Source organism: Thermothelomyces thermophilus, chromosome 1 (genome assembly GCF_000226095.1).
Source record: "Thermothelomyces thermophilus ATCC 42464 chromosome 1, complete sequence".
NCBI lineage: Eukaryota > Fungi > Ascomycota > Sordariomycetes > Sordariales > Chaetomiaceae > Thermothelomyces > Thermothelomyces thermophilus.
In genome coordinates, this window is record NC_016472.1 from 9,473,254 (window position 1) to 9,489,596 (window position 16,343).

Consider the following 16,343-nt stretch of genomic DNA (forward strand, 5'->3'; position numbering starts at 1 on the left):
ACGTGATCATTCTTGGCCCGTCTCCTCTCACCTATTTTTGAATTCGGTTCCCTCTCGCAAGGGGCGTTATCCGTCGTATGGAATCGGTCCATCATCGGGAGCTGAAACCGAGCGTTATGTTGAGGGATACGAGGTTCGGCATTTCGGGATTATGCATCTGTTCTCTGAGGCGCGAGACACGGCAACGTGGGGTTACACCGCTTCTTGTCGGCGTGTTCCCTACAGCCATTCTGTGGCTTGGTCACGACGGCTGTCGGATGTTGGGGAGATTTTTTTTTCTCTGGATCGTCCGGTCTTCCGGAAAGTCAGGGGGGAGGGGCGATTTGGGACGCCGTCTCGCTCTTCCGTACCAAAGAAATACAGGCACGTCGCAGCGGGCAGCTTCTTTGTCGGTCCAATCTCGGATGATTAGCCCGTTCTTCTCGTTAACTCAGTGGACGGGTAAGATTTTGGGCGGCGCGGTTGATCCTCGCCTGGCTGTTCTGGATAATGAATGATATGAGGCTTAGAGTCCTAGCGGGGTGCCGGTAGGTTAAGGCTTGTCTTCTGCGCGAATGGCTCTAATTATGGATAACGGAGGTCAGTGTAATCTAGGAACATCTGCTTACCCTTGCCTCGAGGCCGGTCATACCTCTTCCATCTGCTTTTCCGCCCATACGGGCAACGGCCCCTTGAAAAGCCGGGTAGGTCTTTCGAAGTCGATGTGCGCTATCCCGCAACATAGCTCTATAGCGTTGCAGCTGAGCTTATCGAGAGGTCTCACAGAAGTTCAAACAAGGCAGCGATTGCCTACATCGTGATACCGGTACAGTTGGGCTCCTTCCTCTCGTGTCCCCCTATGATGGAGCTGAAATTGTATTGTAAGGGGGTGCCCATCTGCCACGCTTCCAGTACCTTGCCGATTCCGGTCATTGGGAGAAGGGAAACTCCTGATGGCGGAAGAAAGGACTGTGTCCCTTATCAGAGCACCGTCGCATCAGCCTAGCTCGAATTCGGGTGTTCTCGCAGGCTCACAATATAACCCAACAAAAGGAGCGGGAAGTAGAGCTCGAAGCGCACCATGAAGACCCACACGCCCTGGCCCAAACCTCAGGCCCAACAAGATCGCGATATCAAGCAAGCCAAATCCACTGAAGAAAAGTTCAAACCATGCCTATCGTGGCAAAGGATCCCGCATCCCTCTCCCCTCCCGGTTCATTTCCCTGTCCCAGCCAGCCTTTGAATGTCCCGCCCAAGCACCACCGAACGCCGACCACAGCCCAGTTCAGATTAAAACGATATAGCCACCCACGCTTTTGTAACCGAGAAGAGATGATGAGAAATGAATATCGTGACCTTGACCGTTACCCCGATCGTTAACCCATACCAAGCCAGCTGAGCTATTGGAAACGCGAAGCCAAAAAACCAACGTACTGTCGCTCTTTGGTCGCCGTCTATCTAGTCATACAGGGCAGAATTTGTGATCGCCTCCGCCGTTGTCCCATCAGCTGCCGCCGCCTTCGGCGGGCTTCTCCGGTATTGGGGAGCCAGCTGATGCACCGCCATCTGCGCTTGCGGCTGACTTGGGTTCGTCTGCGCTCGAGACAGGCTTTAATAACGCCGTCGCTACGGACGGCCGGGCAGCGGCAGCCTTGTTCATCCTGCTCTTGTAGTCGCTAAGGCTGAGTTTCTTCTTGACAGGGCTCGGGCTCGGGCTCGGCGCTACGCCGTTGACAGACGGCGGCGGGAATCCGCTTGCAAGGCTTGTTACCGAGAACGGCGATTGGGCCGTTTTAGGAACGGCCGAAACAGGTGTTGATGCTGGAGAAGCAACAGAGGCCGGCGTTGCGAAAGCCGGGAACGGGGGCATTTCTACTCGAAGGTCGAGCGACTTGTTTTTGGCCAGGCTACTACTGGCCGAACCATCTCCTCCGGCAGCGCTGTCCGTTTGGGAAACGAGTCGTGCATCCGCCATCGGAAGGTCTTTCGGCTCGCCAATCGAAGCATCGGTAGCCAAACCTTTCTCCGCGTCTCTGGTGGCGGGGGATGACAAAGGCGCATCTTGAGCGCCATGGCTCTCTCCACTCATGGCTGAGAGTGGGCTCTCTACGGCGCGGCGTTTGGCGCGCTCTTCCTCCTCAAGGCGGACCTGGTGCCAGTTCTCTAACATCCGTTTCCTTAAGCACCATCCCACCCTCCTCTTCGGAGTTGCCGTGTCGCTTGTGTCGTGAGAATCCGTCTGCACCGCGGCATCGCAATACTTCAATCGCGGCGCGGTCGAGCTAGGACGAGAGCGAGCGGGCGCCGGTGTATTCCTGGACGTCGGGTTTCTGCGGGCATGGCCAAGATGGGTGGGACTCACGCCGCTGGGTGACCCAGACTTGCCCCTCGGGGTTCCAGTTCCCGCATCAACGTAGCCGCGGTCTGTGAACCCCGTGGGAAGATTGGGGGTATTGGTCGCAGAGGAAGCCTTTGATGCCTTTGCTTGTGAATTGTGGGTCCCATCGGAAGCACGTTTCCTCTTGCGATGTGGTTGCTGTTGTTGCTGTTGCTGCTGTTCCATACGACGGAAAGTGTCCTCAACCATCGCCACTTTTCTCTTGTCTCGGTCTGTGGGTTCGGTCAATATGCCGAGCATATCAAACGACCCCTGGCGCACCGTTGGAGTCATGTCGCGGCTGGGCGGCTTGCTTCGCGAGGAGGAGGACACAGACCTCCGGTCGTGCTCGGGAATGTCTTCCAAGCGCCCTTCGCTAGCGGCCCGACTGTTGGTTGCATGCCCTGTGCTCGTGGGAGAGATGGCGTGCTGCTGCGCTTTAGGCTTGCGTTTCTTGCTCTTGGAGGCATTCGCACGCGCCTGAGCCTTGGCCAAGTAGTTCCGATGGAACCGCGCAAATGCACATTCGGGACCTAGATTGCACGCGCAACCTCCATGCTCGGAGAGTATGGAGCGGGCCCAGCCACCGTACTTGAGATAATCCTCCTCGGTGATGTTCTGTTCGGTATTGTCTCCGTTGATGTCATCGGCCAAGCCAAGCAATTGGAAGGCACGTGTCTTCTCCGCTGTCGGGAACCCGTTGTCCCAGGAAATCGTGATCTGCTCCTTCGCCGCAATCGGCCGGTCGCTCACCAGCCAGAAATGGTACTCGCTACCGGCCGATATGTATGTCTCGAGGACCGCATTTGGTTTGCAGCTTCGCCGAACAAACCGAGCCGCGGACCCTTCCTTCCTGGTGTCGATGTACAGCGGCAGCTCAGGGTGGAAGAGGACAAATGGAAGCGGCGCGGTCAGTTCGGCCCAGCGATTCTGGGGATCGGCGCAGTAGAGAGCCTGGAAACCTATTTGGCCATTGACTTCGATGAGGGGGACGTCCTTCTCAATTGCCGAGGGGGCTTTGAGACACCGCCACTGAACAACAGTATTTGGAGCAATGACCTGCTGGTTTTGCTCCACCTCAGGCGTGACCTTGATCGCATCGATGTTGGGAGGGAGTTTTCGGAAGACGTCCTCGTAGGAGACACCAGTCTCGCTCCGCATTTTTTCCTCGTCGCGCAGCCATGCCGACATCGTATTGGAGATCCTCAAATCCGCGAAGCTGTTGGTATTGACGATCTGGTAATCCTGGTCGTTGTAAAGCGACAAAAATCCTGACGAGAAATTGTGAGGCTCGAAACCGTCGAGAAGATCGGGTGGTGTTGTCGCAGGACTCAAAGGATGGCTATGTGTGGCCTTTGCATTCCCGTGCGAAGGGCTGCGCTTGGCGCCCAGAGAACTGACTGATTGGCTTGACTTGTGTGAACTCTTTGTCTTCTTCGCGGGATGGAGGTTGTCCTGTGGGCTGGTGTGCTTGAGCGCTTCGGATGACCCGTGGTTAACACCATTAATTTGGAGCTCCGATGATTTCTGTTTCTTCTTATGGCTCTTGGACGGAGGTCGCTTTGTTTTTCTGTCAGCCGCCGCTTCTACAATTGGGACAGCGGTTCTCGCCCTCTGGCGAGCGATCGCTTGTTGGCGGTCGAGGGATCGCGGCTCGCACTCGGCGCATGAGTGCGCAAAGTTTGGACGAAGGGCATCTTCGACATTGTCGGGGTAGTAGCACTCAATGTGCTGCCACGTCTCGCACGTCTCGCAGAAGATCGTATTTCCGTCATCGTCAGGAAAGTCGCAAATACACTTGATTGTGTATGGCTCCTCTTCTACCGTTTCTTGCTTTCGAGGGACATCTCGAACTGAAACGTTACTCGCAGGCGAGAAAGCGGACTGACTGGGAAGCGCGATCGGCGTCGACAGCGGTGGCAACTTGTCTGTCATAATCTTGACAAAAGCCTCGCGGCGGCCCAATGGCGAATGAATTGTGTGGATGATTTATCTCTCCGGTTGGAAGGGCATGCTTGTCGCGCGTCTCGACGCGATTCAGGAAGGCGTGTGCGTCGGAAACACCAGCGGAGACAGCACTTTCGTCCCCAGGTCGATCGGTCTTGTCGCGCAGTCCCGCACTCCAGCCGTAGCAAGGCTGGTCGTGTCGGACTTAAAAGGCTCGGCCGCGAGGCCACGGGTGTTTGCGGAAAGGTGTGTCGCGACAGAGATCGAACGCGGCTAGGATGACAAAATATACGGACTCGGTCTCTGTGTGACTCTGTCTATCTCACCGGGTGTTGCGGTGGGAGAGCAAATGTTGCTGTCGTAGGATCTAGCGTGGCGACCGTGACGGCAGGCTCGGCTCGAGATGGGGAAGGAGGACGGATTGACGAGAATGACAGATGCGCCTCGAGAACAAAGGAACCTGACTCGACGAGATCGAGTCGCTCAGTACGGGATTGAATATCCGGGTTGAAACTCGGAAAAGGGCGAGGGCGGCGACGGATGGGTGACGCGAAAAAATGGGAATTGAAACAAAGAGAGGCAGAGTTTGAAGGTGGGAGGGTCAGAGTGTGGAAAGCGCAAGAGAGAGGGGGGCCCACACGGGCAGATGAGAAGACGGGCGTGCAGCGCAGAGCAGCAGCGTTCAGTCCCGTCCTAGGCAAGCCCAGAGCGGGCTGCGGCTTGGGACCGACCGGGGTGTCGCTCAGAGGAAAACGGAGGGAGCGCGAGCACAGACCAATCAGAGCATGCTTTGCACTGCAAAGCATGGCTGCGGATCTTGGGGGGGGAAGGAAGGGAGCGGCTGCCGGACGGTGCAAGCTTTTGCACCGCGGCTTCCTCTGTCCCGGCGAGCTTCTCAAGGCAGCGCGGGCGTCAGTGTGAGGAGAAAATTGATGAGCACCAGGGAACCGCCCACTGGGCGCGGCGACCGGACTTGGAAAGTCGTGCGCAGGTTCAGGGTGCTCCACTGTGGGTAGGTTGGGTGTTGCGTGTGTAGTGTAGCCTGAGGCATTACACTAAGCCCGGAACGGAGCAAGGGCGGGGAAGGGCGGAGGGCAACAGAGATCTTGAGGCCGTTCGCGATTGGCTGGCGCGAGGAAGGGAGTCGAGGTGTACAAAGGAGGTACTTGTGTACGGTGGCCACCCGTACACTACGGCGATTGGCTGGTGCGCAAAAGGCACGTTGCCTGGATCCCAAGGCAACAGAAGAGCGGAGCGGTCAGCGAATAATGGCGAGCGAGAAGGATGAGAGTTTGTTGCAAGGTTGACCGTCAGGAGAATCTTGAACGCCTGGTTAGCGAACTGTGAATGAGAAGATGGACAAACCGAAGAAAACAGTCATCCGAAACAGGTTTCTCGACCCAAAAATGGGAACGGAGTGGGCCAGAGGCTGAACAACCTCGGGGTTCATTGTGCGCGGAAGTCTCGGAGAAAATCAAGTGCGTTGCCTGCGGGAAGAAGTAAAGGTTGGTTGGGTTCAAAATGGGAAACAGAGAGCGCCCAAGGAATGACGAAGACGGAGCAACAGAGAGAAAAAAGAGGCTCCTGATGGATGGCGACCTGGCTGGCTGCAGTTTCCTGCGCAGCAGGCCACGGGAAAATTGAGAAATTGAGCGGGGCTTAGCCGATGGACACCATGCCAAAAAGGACCAGACATGTAACTCTGCCCTTGCTTGCTCCCCGGAGCACTATCAAATTGCAAAACAGACCTCCGTCGAGTTTTGCAGAATGACCCATGCAAATGGCAGCTAAAAGAGGCCTCTTACGGTTCCATGATTCGGGTCGAGGTGAACCTGTTGCACAAACACTATGCTTGTGTAGAGCCTTATTTTCGGCGAGAGCGATGTGGCCTCGAGACGTTTTCACGGGAGCGTCACAGTTTTGGAATGCCGCCACTAGGACACAATGCTTACTTAACTCTCTGCCTGTTTACAACGTACATACCTCGATGACAACAAGCTTGTGATTGTTGTGCCGCCCGTTGCCCTGCGAGGTGTTATCGCGTTCCGTGCGGAGTACGAATTTGTGCACTGCTCCGTACTGAGTACATGAATCCGTGGATCGGCACTAACACAACCAGGGCAAGCGGACAACACTTGCCAAGAAACTCTCCCTCGGCTTGTTTGCGGGATGTCTCGTCATATCAGATATAATCATCTTTCTCTGTGAACAGCCTTGTCGTGTCTCTGTCCCGTCATTATCAGTGGCTAGCCTCTTCTAGGGCTCCGTGTGGGTACTCTCTAAGCTCTCAGTGCCGATTCAGTCACTTAAGTTAACCTACACTAAATCGAGCAAGGGATGGGTGGATGATCTGTGCAGCCCCTCGGTGGGCAGCCGGGAGCGGTGTACGGAGGTATGTACGGAGCACTGGGAAGCAATTAGCTGCTTCTTGCTCTCAGTTTACGACAGCTTGATGACGATGCGGCAAACGGTGGCGGATGCGAGCACGAGCACACAATGGAAGAGCGAGCGATGATTACCTAAGTCGGCACCTACATATACTTCGTATATCGTTATCGGCCTCTATTGTGTCCTAGCCTCTGCTTCGAGGTCCCACTGCCGCACGGCGGCCGCATCCGCGTCCCCAGTGTTCAATGCTGGGCACAGCTGGCTTGTGCTTCAAGCTGGCTTCGGAACCTCTGTTTGAGATCTGGCTCAACATTCACGGTGGTTGGCGGATTGGGCCAAAATGACCCACTTAAGTTCACATGATAGGTCCCGTTTGACCAATCGCCGCTGGGTTCTGCGACTCAGGACCGTGTGCCTCCCAATGACGTGAGGTTGGGGATGCCAGGCGTGGCCCGGCTCCTGGCAACCGCTCTGCCGCCTTGCAGTGTCTCACCGTTGTCGCCGGCAAAACTCCGTCCACTACGGATCACATCAGACGGCTTCCAGAGCGGTGCTCAAAGAAGCTGAACCACCCGAACCCGATTATCCAAACGGGGCACGAACAGGAACCGCTGTAGTTGCTCCTCTTCTCGTCAATCGCTGACGCCCCAACCTCGAATCTCTTCTACTTCCCCGCAAGATCCACCGATAAGCGGTCGAGATGAGGCCCTCCTCGTTCCTGGTCGCCCTCGCAGCGAGCGCCAGCGCCCGCACCCTCATTCCCCGCGAAGACCAGGTTGCGGTCACATTTGGCAATCTCGACGTGCCCGGGCAGAATCCGCTGAAGTTCTGTGATGCCGACCGTGCCACAGATCTCGTCACGATTGAGGAGGTCATCCTGACGCCAAACCCGCCCGAAGCGTATGTTGAGCCCGAGATACCGTTTGAACTGTTGTACGATGGGGAACTAATATTGGCTCTACGTCTTTCAGAGGCACGACCCTCGTAATCGAGGCCACTGGCACGGTGAAAGAGACGATCCTCCAAGGCGCCTACGTGAACCTCGAGGTGAAATATGGCTATATCCGCCTGATCAACACCCAGGCAGACCTGTGCAAGGAAATCCAGAATGTCGACCTCGAGTGCCCGATTGAGAAGGGCAAGATTTCCATCACCAAGACCGTCGACCTGCCGAAAGAGATTCCTCCAGTACGGCCACTCCCGAACGTTGAGCATTGTTGCAGAGCTTGGGACTAACACACTCTCAGGGCAAATATACCGTGCAGGCCGATGTCTACACTAAGGATAACGAGCATATCACCTGCTTGACTGCCACTGTGTTTTTCAACAGGAAGCCTCTGGGCGGAGTGTTCGACCTTTAGGTCGCCGAGTTGCTGCTGCTTCACGGTATTGCGGAACGTTGGTGGCATAGCGTTCAACTGAACTTGGCATGCGTACATAAGTCGATGTTTGTGGGAGCAAAGGGTTGATAGGTTCGCCGGTCAGGAGTCTCGTTGGCTAGTTCTCATATGCATCTGCCCCATAGCAAATTGAAGGTACTGAGCTCCAGGCTCGCGAAAATGGGAGATGGAAGGTTACACCGATGCCATTTTTCTCGACGCTCGTAATATGCTGACCCCTTCTCTCCAAACCCCATTTCCCTGTATTCCGCAACAAAGCTCGATTATTCGCCAAACAGGCGGCGGACTCGCCGCAGAACGCTATCCTTCTCCGGGTCGTAAGGGTGGTCCTTACTCGGGATCTCGAGAACGGCAGGAAATGCTTGAGTATAGGTATCAATCCGGTTCCGTATCCTGTCGGCAATCTGCAGCACAGGTCTCAGTACGCACTCCGATTCGGCGTCTGTTGCGGAGCGTCAAAGAGTGACTGACGTGTTGGTTGATCAGGACTATCCCAATGTCCTTCCTCTCCGTCGTAAACCTATCGAACGCCGCTTCGATCGCAGCATTATCTGTCTTGGCATCGACGACCAGGAAATTCTTCTGGTTGTCTGGCGGTGCGGTGACATGCTAACGATGGATGGTTCAGACTCGAGGTTCTAGAAGTTCAAGCAGTGATGGGTGTGGTACGTACGCCAATGCCTGCCAAGAGCAATCCCGTCACAGAGTCCTGTTCCCAGGCGCACCAGTTAGTCCGCACTCTCAGCGGTTGCTTATTCTCTCTGGGAATCTACTTGCCTCGTCTCCGATCACAGCCAAGAACTGCCTGTCGCGGAAGTCGGCTTGGGACGCCATCGCTGTTATGGCAATTGAAAGGCGGGGCGATGGGCAGATGGAGGCAGGACGAAAGGGCCGCCGAGTCGAGGTCCCGGATTAAGCAATGAATGTCAAAAGTGCTCGGCGGGTTGTTTTGTTGTTCAGTCGTAGCGAAGATCTCGGTATCTCGAATCCGAAAGCAGGACTTCGGGCCCCGTCCCGCCCGCGCTGAGCCGTTGAGGTGTGACGCCGTCCAGAGCTTCGCCCTGACCAACAGACGGCCGGACCCACTGCGACCCCGCTGCCTGCTTGCCGCTGCCGACCCCTGTTACGGTATGCCTCCGTTTTCAGCCCATCGCCCGACCTTAATTGTAGAAGGTTTGAAGTGGGGCCTGTTGCTGGTTCGATTCTTTCAAAAAGTAACGGAGACGTACTACGTAAACAATGTGAGAAAGTTTGCAACATTCAATATATAGTTCGATCGCCAACCTGGGCCGCGCATGCTGCGCTCCAACAAATGACATCGTCGCCGCAACACCTTGGCTGAGTTGGTCAACAGTCGGCTGCTCGTGGCATTTCTGGGCTGTCTTCGTGGCATCGCGAGGCCCAGGAGAGCAGCAAACGGAAATTTGCAGCGGCGCGCATTCGCAAGAAGCTCAGCCAGCGTGACCACGCGGAACAATCATGCCTCCACGACCACAGCGCCTTGTGCGGCGCCAGCCGCTCGGCCAGAGACTTCGCGCCATGCTCAATCCCATGGACTTTTACCTCTGGCTGTCCGAGGAGATACAGACTTTCGACTGGGACTCGAAAGCCTTTGGCACCCGATTCGGCCTGGCTGCCAACTTCGTTTTTCTGATCGCGAGAGCAAACGCCGGCAAGACACGCGATGCCGTTGATGACGTGTTTGGCGATGCGCCAGCTAATGGCTGGTTCACCCTTTTGGTAGTCTTGGACTCTTCCCTGTACGGACTTTTGACGGCTTTTGGCTAACGTGTCTCGACTTTGTGTAGGCCAACTTCCTCCAATGGACGCTGATTTCCATCTCGGTCCTGAACGCGTTCTACGCAATGACGCGATCCCGCCACTACCGACTTTTTGAGGTGAACGTCGAAGCAGCAGGACCGGGAACGCCATCGGCGCAACGCGTCCGCGTCGATTCTCCTCCGGCCTCATCGACCCCCCTGCGACTTATTCAGGAAGTCTTGAGACCCGAAACGGCCGAACAGCGGGCTCACCCCGACAGGACGCGTGACGTGTGGGAGATGAAGGTGTGGGATCCGTACCCGGCGACGCTGCGAATGTTCTGCCTCTTCAGCCCTGGTCACATTCTCATCCACATGCTCTTCCTCCCGCTTCCGAACCTCGATCCGCGCCCGAGCGTTACGGTATTCAAGTGCTTCCTTCTGCAGGTCATTCTCTCGGCGCAGTTGCTGCTCCTGCACTCGCGCTTCTCCCAGCAAAGCAAGGACACGGCTATTATACACAAGGAGGTCATGCACGAATATGACGTCAAATACGTCCATCCTCGACTCCAGCCGGTGGTCCGCGAAGTCTCGACCCAGGTATCCATCAGTGATGGAAAGGTTGACCAAGAAGAAATCACGGTGGGCACACCGACAACAGTGATTCGGCGCTCTTTTCAGACACATCCGAATCCGAGCTACGCCCGCTACGTCAACTCGGATGCCGGGCAATCCACGCCAACCAGGACGACCATGTCACCCCAGCTAAGGCCAGCCACGCCGTCGAATCCCTTCACCCCCGCGGCCAAGCCAAGGACCTCCGTGCTCCCGTCTTTTGCTGCCCAGGTACAGCAGCAACGACAATCCTCTCTTCGGAATAGCCTCCCGTCTGTTGCATCCACGACAGACGCCAGCGACCCGCCTCCAGCCCCCTTCTCAGCCGCCAAACCCAGCGCCTCGGCCGGCACGAGCACCGGGGTGAACTTCAACGTGGCCGCAAACTCGGGCTACGGAGGTAGCATGGGCGTGTTTACGCACATGAACTCCCCGCTAAAGAAGGCGACCAGTCTCGGCGACATGAACGGCGGCTACCCGTCGCCGCGCAACAACCGCGAGATGGCGGCGCTCGAGCAGCGCGACCTGGCCGAGCGCATGGTCCGGCAGAGCAGCCCGTCCAAGGAGCACCGGCGCCCAACAGGCACGGGGACGGGAGCCGCCCAGCTAGAGCAGGGTCAGGGTCAGGGTCAGGCCCAGGGCCAGGGCCAGAGCCAGGGCCAAAGTTTGAGCGCTAGTAGCTTTATGCATTCTCCGGAGAAGTTGGCTAGGGCAAGGGCGAACCGCTGGACGCAGGAGAGGTTTCCCACGAGATATGTTTGAAACAGTACGGGGAGGGGACTTCAGAAGGGTGCCAGCTGGTGGGCAAGCCTCGCTTGTCTGTCTGTACATACCATAGAAGGCTGATATCATAATCGCTTCGGCGAAGGGTATCGGGAGGGGTGCATTGTGCTTCATATCGTAGCATTTTTTGGGGAGTTTTGGAGTTATCGTTCTGGAGTTCTCGGGCGGGATAAACATGTGGTTGCTTCCACCCGTTCTGGCCATGGTACTTTCGAATCTTACTTTCTGTGCTTGGCACACCCATCATCCGGTGATTGACATATCCATGACTGCGTGATTGGCCTCAACTTTACTGCGTACTTTCGGGAGGAGAAGACGGTGAGACAACAAAAAGAAGGATTTATTAGGTTGCTGGGGGCAAAAGGAATGCGTCAGCCGCGAATCGAACGCGGGGCCCATCGATGGCAACGATGGATTTTACCACTAAACCACTGACGCGGTGGATTATTTTCTAAACCTTAAGCGGGTTCGGGAGTACGCAGGACATCGTTACACTCAAGTACCGAGTTGGTGTTATCTAAACTGGAAGGAGCCGAAGACGTCGAAGAAGTCGTTGAGGGTAAGGCACCTGCCTACCAAGGTAGCCCATCCAGATGAGTAAGGGTATGGTAATTACCTTTTGGCCGCTGGCGGTTGCTGAAGCGAGTTATGGTTGCCAGACTTGTATTATTCCACGGCACGGGCCTCGACCCTCGCTCGCACCAGCCCTCCCCGAGTTGGCCGAGACGTAGGTTGGGGTAGGGACCACATACCTTGCCTTTGGAAGGCACCCGCAAGGCACTTTGTTGTTAGCTTGCTGGCTGCCCTCCTTCCTGACCAGACTGCTGCCACTCTCTAGTCGACCTCCAATGGGTAGGGTCGACTTTCCGTTGCACGGATATTATTATATTACCCCACGCGCCAGGCAAGAGACCTCGTCGGCATAGGCTTAAAGCAATCCCTTTACCCGCTATGCGACAGCGTTCCAAGTGCTCCGATCAAACGCTTCAGGCCAGAGGCCAGCCGAAGCGACAGCATGACCTCCCTCTCTGAGACTGGTCGTCGCGGAGCCAATCCGTCATCAACACATCGAGGAACCACGCAGATACTGGGAAATGTTGGAGATTCACCTGCCACGCGAAGAAATCTCTCCAGATCCGTGGCTGAGTTCTTCTCCAAGCTAAGACCCAGTAAGCGACCGGAGCGTGGTGGTACCTTTCGGCCGACGACAGAGGACTTCGAGGCGCACCAGCCGGTGGAACCGGCGTCGCCAGTGCTCTCTCGGAGCTGCGAAAGGAAGAGCCCCAGCTCCCTAAGCCGTCACGACCCGGACACGATCCCGGCCAGCCGTTGGAACACGCCCACCACCCCGCCTCGGAGGGCACGCAGCGTTGGGGCAAGGGAAATAGCGCCGGTTTTCGAGACAGGATCCTTCAACTCGAGCAGGGACGCGAGACCGGCCGAGGGCCGCCTCCCTCGGAGCCCGCGGCACGCTCACAACGGCGGTCACAACCGCACCTGTCACAGCCCACAGCCCAATTTCTCTCCTCTGGCCGCCACCTCGCCGATCCGGCTGGCCCCAAGCCACCACTACGCGCCGCCGCCGGCCGTCGCCGCCCTAGCCCAGCCACAAGGCTCGCGTGACCTCCTCGTCGCACGCCGCGCCCTCCGCCGACGGCGTCAGCACACGCTCATCTCGAGCGGCGACTTCCTCGGCGTCACTGGCGCGAACCCTTACACGGGCGAGCCCGACGTCATCACGCCACCCACGCCCTCCGACGACGCCATCGTCACGACCTCGTCGTCGTCCTTATTACCGCCTCCTCCACCACCTTCTCATGTTGTTGCCGGGACGAATACTGCTACACCTGGCAGCGGCGGCGGTGATGGGAGGAGTAATAGGAGCAATAGTAGTGGGCCCGCGGGCTTGATGCTGTCGACGACACGAGCTCGGCAGGCGGAGCCGGAACGCGGACACGACGCGGAAGTCGGTCTTGAGTACGGCGACAGGGACAGGGCGGACCGGCGCTTGCGGCGGGAGGAGGAGCGGCTGTACCGGGCCGAACAGAGGAAGGCGGCGCTGCGGGAGGCGCTCGCGCAGAGCGGTATCAGGTGGCGGCGGGAGGAGTGCGGGTGGAGCTCGGTGGCAGAGCCCAGGCGGCTAAGCCCGATCTTGCAGTCGCCGTCGGGGAGCGGGAAGTCGGCGGTGGCGGCGTCGGGGACGTGTGCAGGTGGTGTTGCTGGATGCGCGCCGACGAGGGAAGAGCATTTTTTAGGGATGCCGGCGGCGGTCCCCAGACCGGCCAGCAGCAGTCGCTGCCACAGCCGCCGCCGCCGCCATCTCGGTGGAAACACGGGAATCATGAAGATCATGGAAAGGTGTGCGGGAACGACGTCCCTGAAGCAACAGTATGGACAGGCGAGCCTCGGAACAGTGAGCGTGAATGGGGGGGACGTAACAGGAGGGCTGTGTCGGCTGAGAGAAGTGATGGCACGGTTAAGTGTACCACCTCTCGTCCTTCACCGGAAAATATCTCTTCAGCAGCTTGGAAGCGGCCACTTGGACCACCAACAGGTGCGGGACTTGGACAGCCTCGTGGTCGTTCCCGTGGATCTCCGCCAGCTTTCCGAGGGCTGCAGAGCTCAACGAATGTCCAGCGACCGGATCCCGAAGTTGCACGAGTTGGGTTTGATAGACTTGTCGAAAGGGAGTCAACCCTGCGTCGCGGACAGCCCCCGCGGCGGGAACGGCCTCAAGATCAAGGGGCGTCCAAGAGAGATCGTTCATGGCCTGGGCCGGGCACTCCAATCTGCTTGCACACGCACCACCACCACTACTGGCTTCGGACAGCGACACGATCAGCCTCGCCACCGCACCACCGCCCATCCTTGCGGCGCGATGCGAGACAGGTGGCACGAAGCTCCTCCGGATCTGGGAGCCTCGATGCCCAAAGCGCACTCACAGTCAACATCGCCCCCGTTCCCGACCACGACGCTCAACGACGTCTGTTTCACTCGGCCGGTTTCCCCCGGCAGCGTGCGACTGAGCGTCTGGCCGAATCTCGACGGCCGGGATCCGCGGAGAGCGACGGCAGCGGCAATACCAAAGGAGGCGGAACGATGCCGGGGACTGGGAAGTCCTTCCCTCCTTCCGCATCTCGTACTCGAAGCAGGCAGCGATACTACGTCGTCGTTGACCGACCAAGAGACGACAGTCCCCGTCCAGGGGCATCAGTACTCCGCGACCGTCGGCCAGCCCGCAACAAGGGACGAGAATCGCTCACCCCGACAACGATATTGGAGAATGAGGGAAACGATGCGCAAGCCGGCCGCTCCAGGGGAGACGAATCTCGACGACGAAGTCGATACCGGCGCGTCATCACCCACGTACACACGCACGTCCATATGCTGTATCACGGAGCAGCCTCGAACGTCGCGGTCAGCGATACCACCACGGAAACACGGGAACCAGACGTTTGCGCGCGGCGCAGCGCGGACAGCCTTTGTCCATTACGTAGAGACAACGACCACGAACACGACAATAGTGCCGAAGCCGATTTCGGCCCCGGGCATCAGCTGTTGTCGTCGCCAGGGACGTGCAGCGGAAATGACAGCAAAAAAACCCGACCACATCGGAGAGGCGGCAGAGAGGGAGGGAAGGCTGGGGAGGTACAAGGGGGAACAGGGGCGGGGGATTGTGAAAGGGAAGGAAAGAGGGAATCGGGAAGCAAAGAGCAAAGAAGAGCAAATGGAAAAGGGGGCAGACATGACGAACAGAAAGAAAGGCACGAGCTCCCCTGAGGTCAAGTACTGGGCTCGACACGCGATGGTGGTGTTGGCGAGAGTGTTGAGCGCGTACTGGCAGGTGGTGAGCCCCGTGTTTAACGGAGATTCGGACCTCAGAAAACGGCTCGACAAATCTCGGGCGACCCGTGGGGACGTGGTTGTATGCGTGTTGGCTGTGCTGTTCCTGCTTCTGCTGTTGTCTGTCGGGATGTGGTCCTTCAGGGGCATTATTTGGACTGGGAGACTGCTGGTCAAGGTCGGGGCGGTGCTGGGGTGTGTGATAGGGCTGCGTGGCTGAGATTCCCGCCTTGTTGAATTGTGACGTTAGCCTGGGGGAGTGGATATAGCATAGCTTACCTAGCTGAGATCGTCCTCCAACAAATGACTACCACAGTACTGTGTTAGAGCAGACAATGCATCCTTACAAGCCGAAGGCTACGTCCTGCTTACGGCTAGCAACCATCGGCATCTGCCCTGTAAGCGCAGCTGCCGCCGTGACATCCCCGGCCGGCGAAATTTGGGTCTCCTGCAGGACACTGGGGAACGGCGAATCCGAGAAAGGTCTCAACTGGGGTTTTAATTGATAATGCTGCATGCTTAGCTGCCTCTTTAGGGAGTCGAAAGCCGTCCAGTGCCAGGATTGCCGTCCTCGTCGGCATCGTGACCCCCCTAAGGTTGTTCCGCGACATTACACAGGCTCTGATCCATGGCGCGCCACAAAGATCGGCGGAGTGGGCCCGGGAGGTGGATAGCAAACAAAGGCAGCGAAAGCCGGAGAGCATTGAGCGCCGGGGGCGGGCAGGTGATACGGGTTCATGCATAGCGCCGAAACCATTGACAGCCCGGCCTGCAGACAGACACGGCGCTGCTTCCGTGCTCTCCCAATGGTATCTTGATCGGGAAGCTCTGGAGCTGGCTGGTCCTGCAGCTTGTCGAAAACGGTTCCTGCCCAGGTCCTGTGCCGAATCCATCGGCGATACGCAGACACGCACCAGCAGAGATAACTTCCTATGTATGTACATGTACATACTATGATACAGTACGTACATACATACTTATTGAGAACTAACTGTGCGGAGTGATAGAACCATCAGCGAGCAGCTGCTGACCACTCTTCGCTCCGCTGGCTCTTGAAAGGCTGATCGGATCGGCGCTTGATGCGCTTGGGGTCAGTCAGCATGAAAGGAAGGAGGGGGGTTGTGACCCAAAAGAAGATATCTGTTGGTTGTTTGTTGGTTGGTGGTATCAATCGGCGGCTAGATGTCGCCGTGTCAACCGGACCATTTTTTTTAGTATCCCAGGATCGAGGGCTGAGCATACTACAGTATG

General features: G+C 57.4%; 5 protein-coding genes and 1 non-coding gene across 6 annotated transcripts; 2 read left to right on the forward strand and 4 right to left on the reverse strand.

The window, feature by feature from the left end:
* Positions 1–1,313: 1,313 nt before the first annotated feature.
* MYCTH_2299339 (uncharacterized protein) lies at positions 1,314–4,455 on the reverse strand. Its single transcript, XM_003660672.1, has 2 exons — positions 1,414–4,455; positions 1,314–1,335 (listed from the first exon to the last, which is right to left on the reverse strand). Exon 1 carries the CDS (start codon positions 4,289–4,291, stop codon positions 1,484–1,486), a length of 2,808 nt encoding a protein of 935 aa, XP_003660720.1. The 5' UTR covers positions 4,292–4,455; the 3' UTR covers positions 1,314–1,335; positions 1,414–1,483.
* A 3,281-nt stretch (positions 4,456–7,736) lies between these two features.
* MYCTH_2086777 (uncharacterized protein) lies at positions 7,737–9,045 on the reverse strand. The gene is made up of 4 exons (XM_003660673.1): positions 8,869–9,045; positions 8,765–8,800; positions 8,563–8,700; positions 7,737–8,495 (listed from the first exon to the last, which is right to left on the reverse strand). Exons 1-4 carry the CDS (start codon positions 8,923–8,925, stop codon positions 8,355–8,357), a joined length of 372 nt encoding a protein of 123 aa, XP_003660721.1. The 5' UTR covers positions 8,926–9,045; the 3' UTR covers positions 7,737–8,354.
* A 267-nt stretch (positions 9,046–9,312) lies between these two features.
* Positions 9,313–11,607, forward strand: MYCTH_2299343 (uncharacterized protein). The gene is made up of 2 exons (XM_003660674.1): positions 9,313–9,831; positions 9,900–11,607. The coding sequence occupies exons 1-2, from the start codon at positions 9,571–9,573 to the stop codon at positions 11,226–11,228; spliced, it is 1,590 nt and encodes a 529-aa protein (XP_003660722.1). The 5' UTR covers positions 9,313–9,570; the 3' UTR covers positions 11,229–11,607.
* Positions 11,608–11,616: 9 nt separating this feature from the next.
* On the reverse strand, positions 11,617–11,687 carry MYCTH_t28. The gene has a single exon. It is a non-coding gene; the product is annotated as a tRNA-Gly (tRNA).
* A 577-nt stretch (positions 11,688–12,264) lies between these two features.
* Positions 12,265–15,678, forward strand: MYCTH_2116212 (uncharacterized protein; the record flags this gene model as incomplete). Its single annotated transcript, XM_003660675.1, has 5 exons — positions 12,265–12,286; positions 12,353–12,613; positions 12,863–13,068; positions 13,774–15,174; positions 15,628–15,678. The coding sequence occupies 5 exons, from the start codon at positions 12,265–12,267 to the stop codon at positions 15,676–15,678; spliced, it is 1,941 nt and encodes a 646-aa protein (XP_003660723.1).
* A 24-nt stretch (positions 15,679–15,702) lies between these two features.
* MYCTH_2124418 (uncharacterized protein) lies at positions 15,703–16,194 on the reverse strand (the record flags this gene model as incomplete). The annotated part of the gene is made up of 2 exons (XM_003660676.1): positions 15,703–15,970; positions 16,124–16,194. The coding sequence occupies 2 exons, from the start codon at positions 16,192–16,194 to the stop codon at positions 15,703–15,705; spliced, it is 339 nt and encodes a 112-aa protein (XP_003660724.1).
* Between the last annotated feature and the right edge of the window lie 149 nt (positions 16,195–16,343).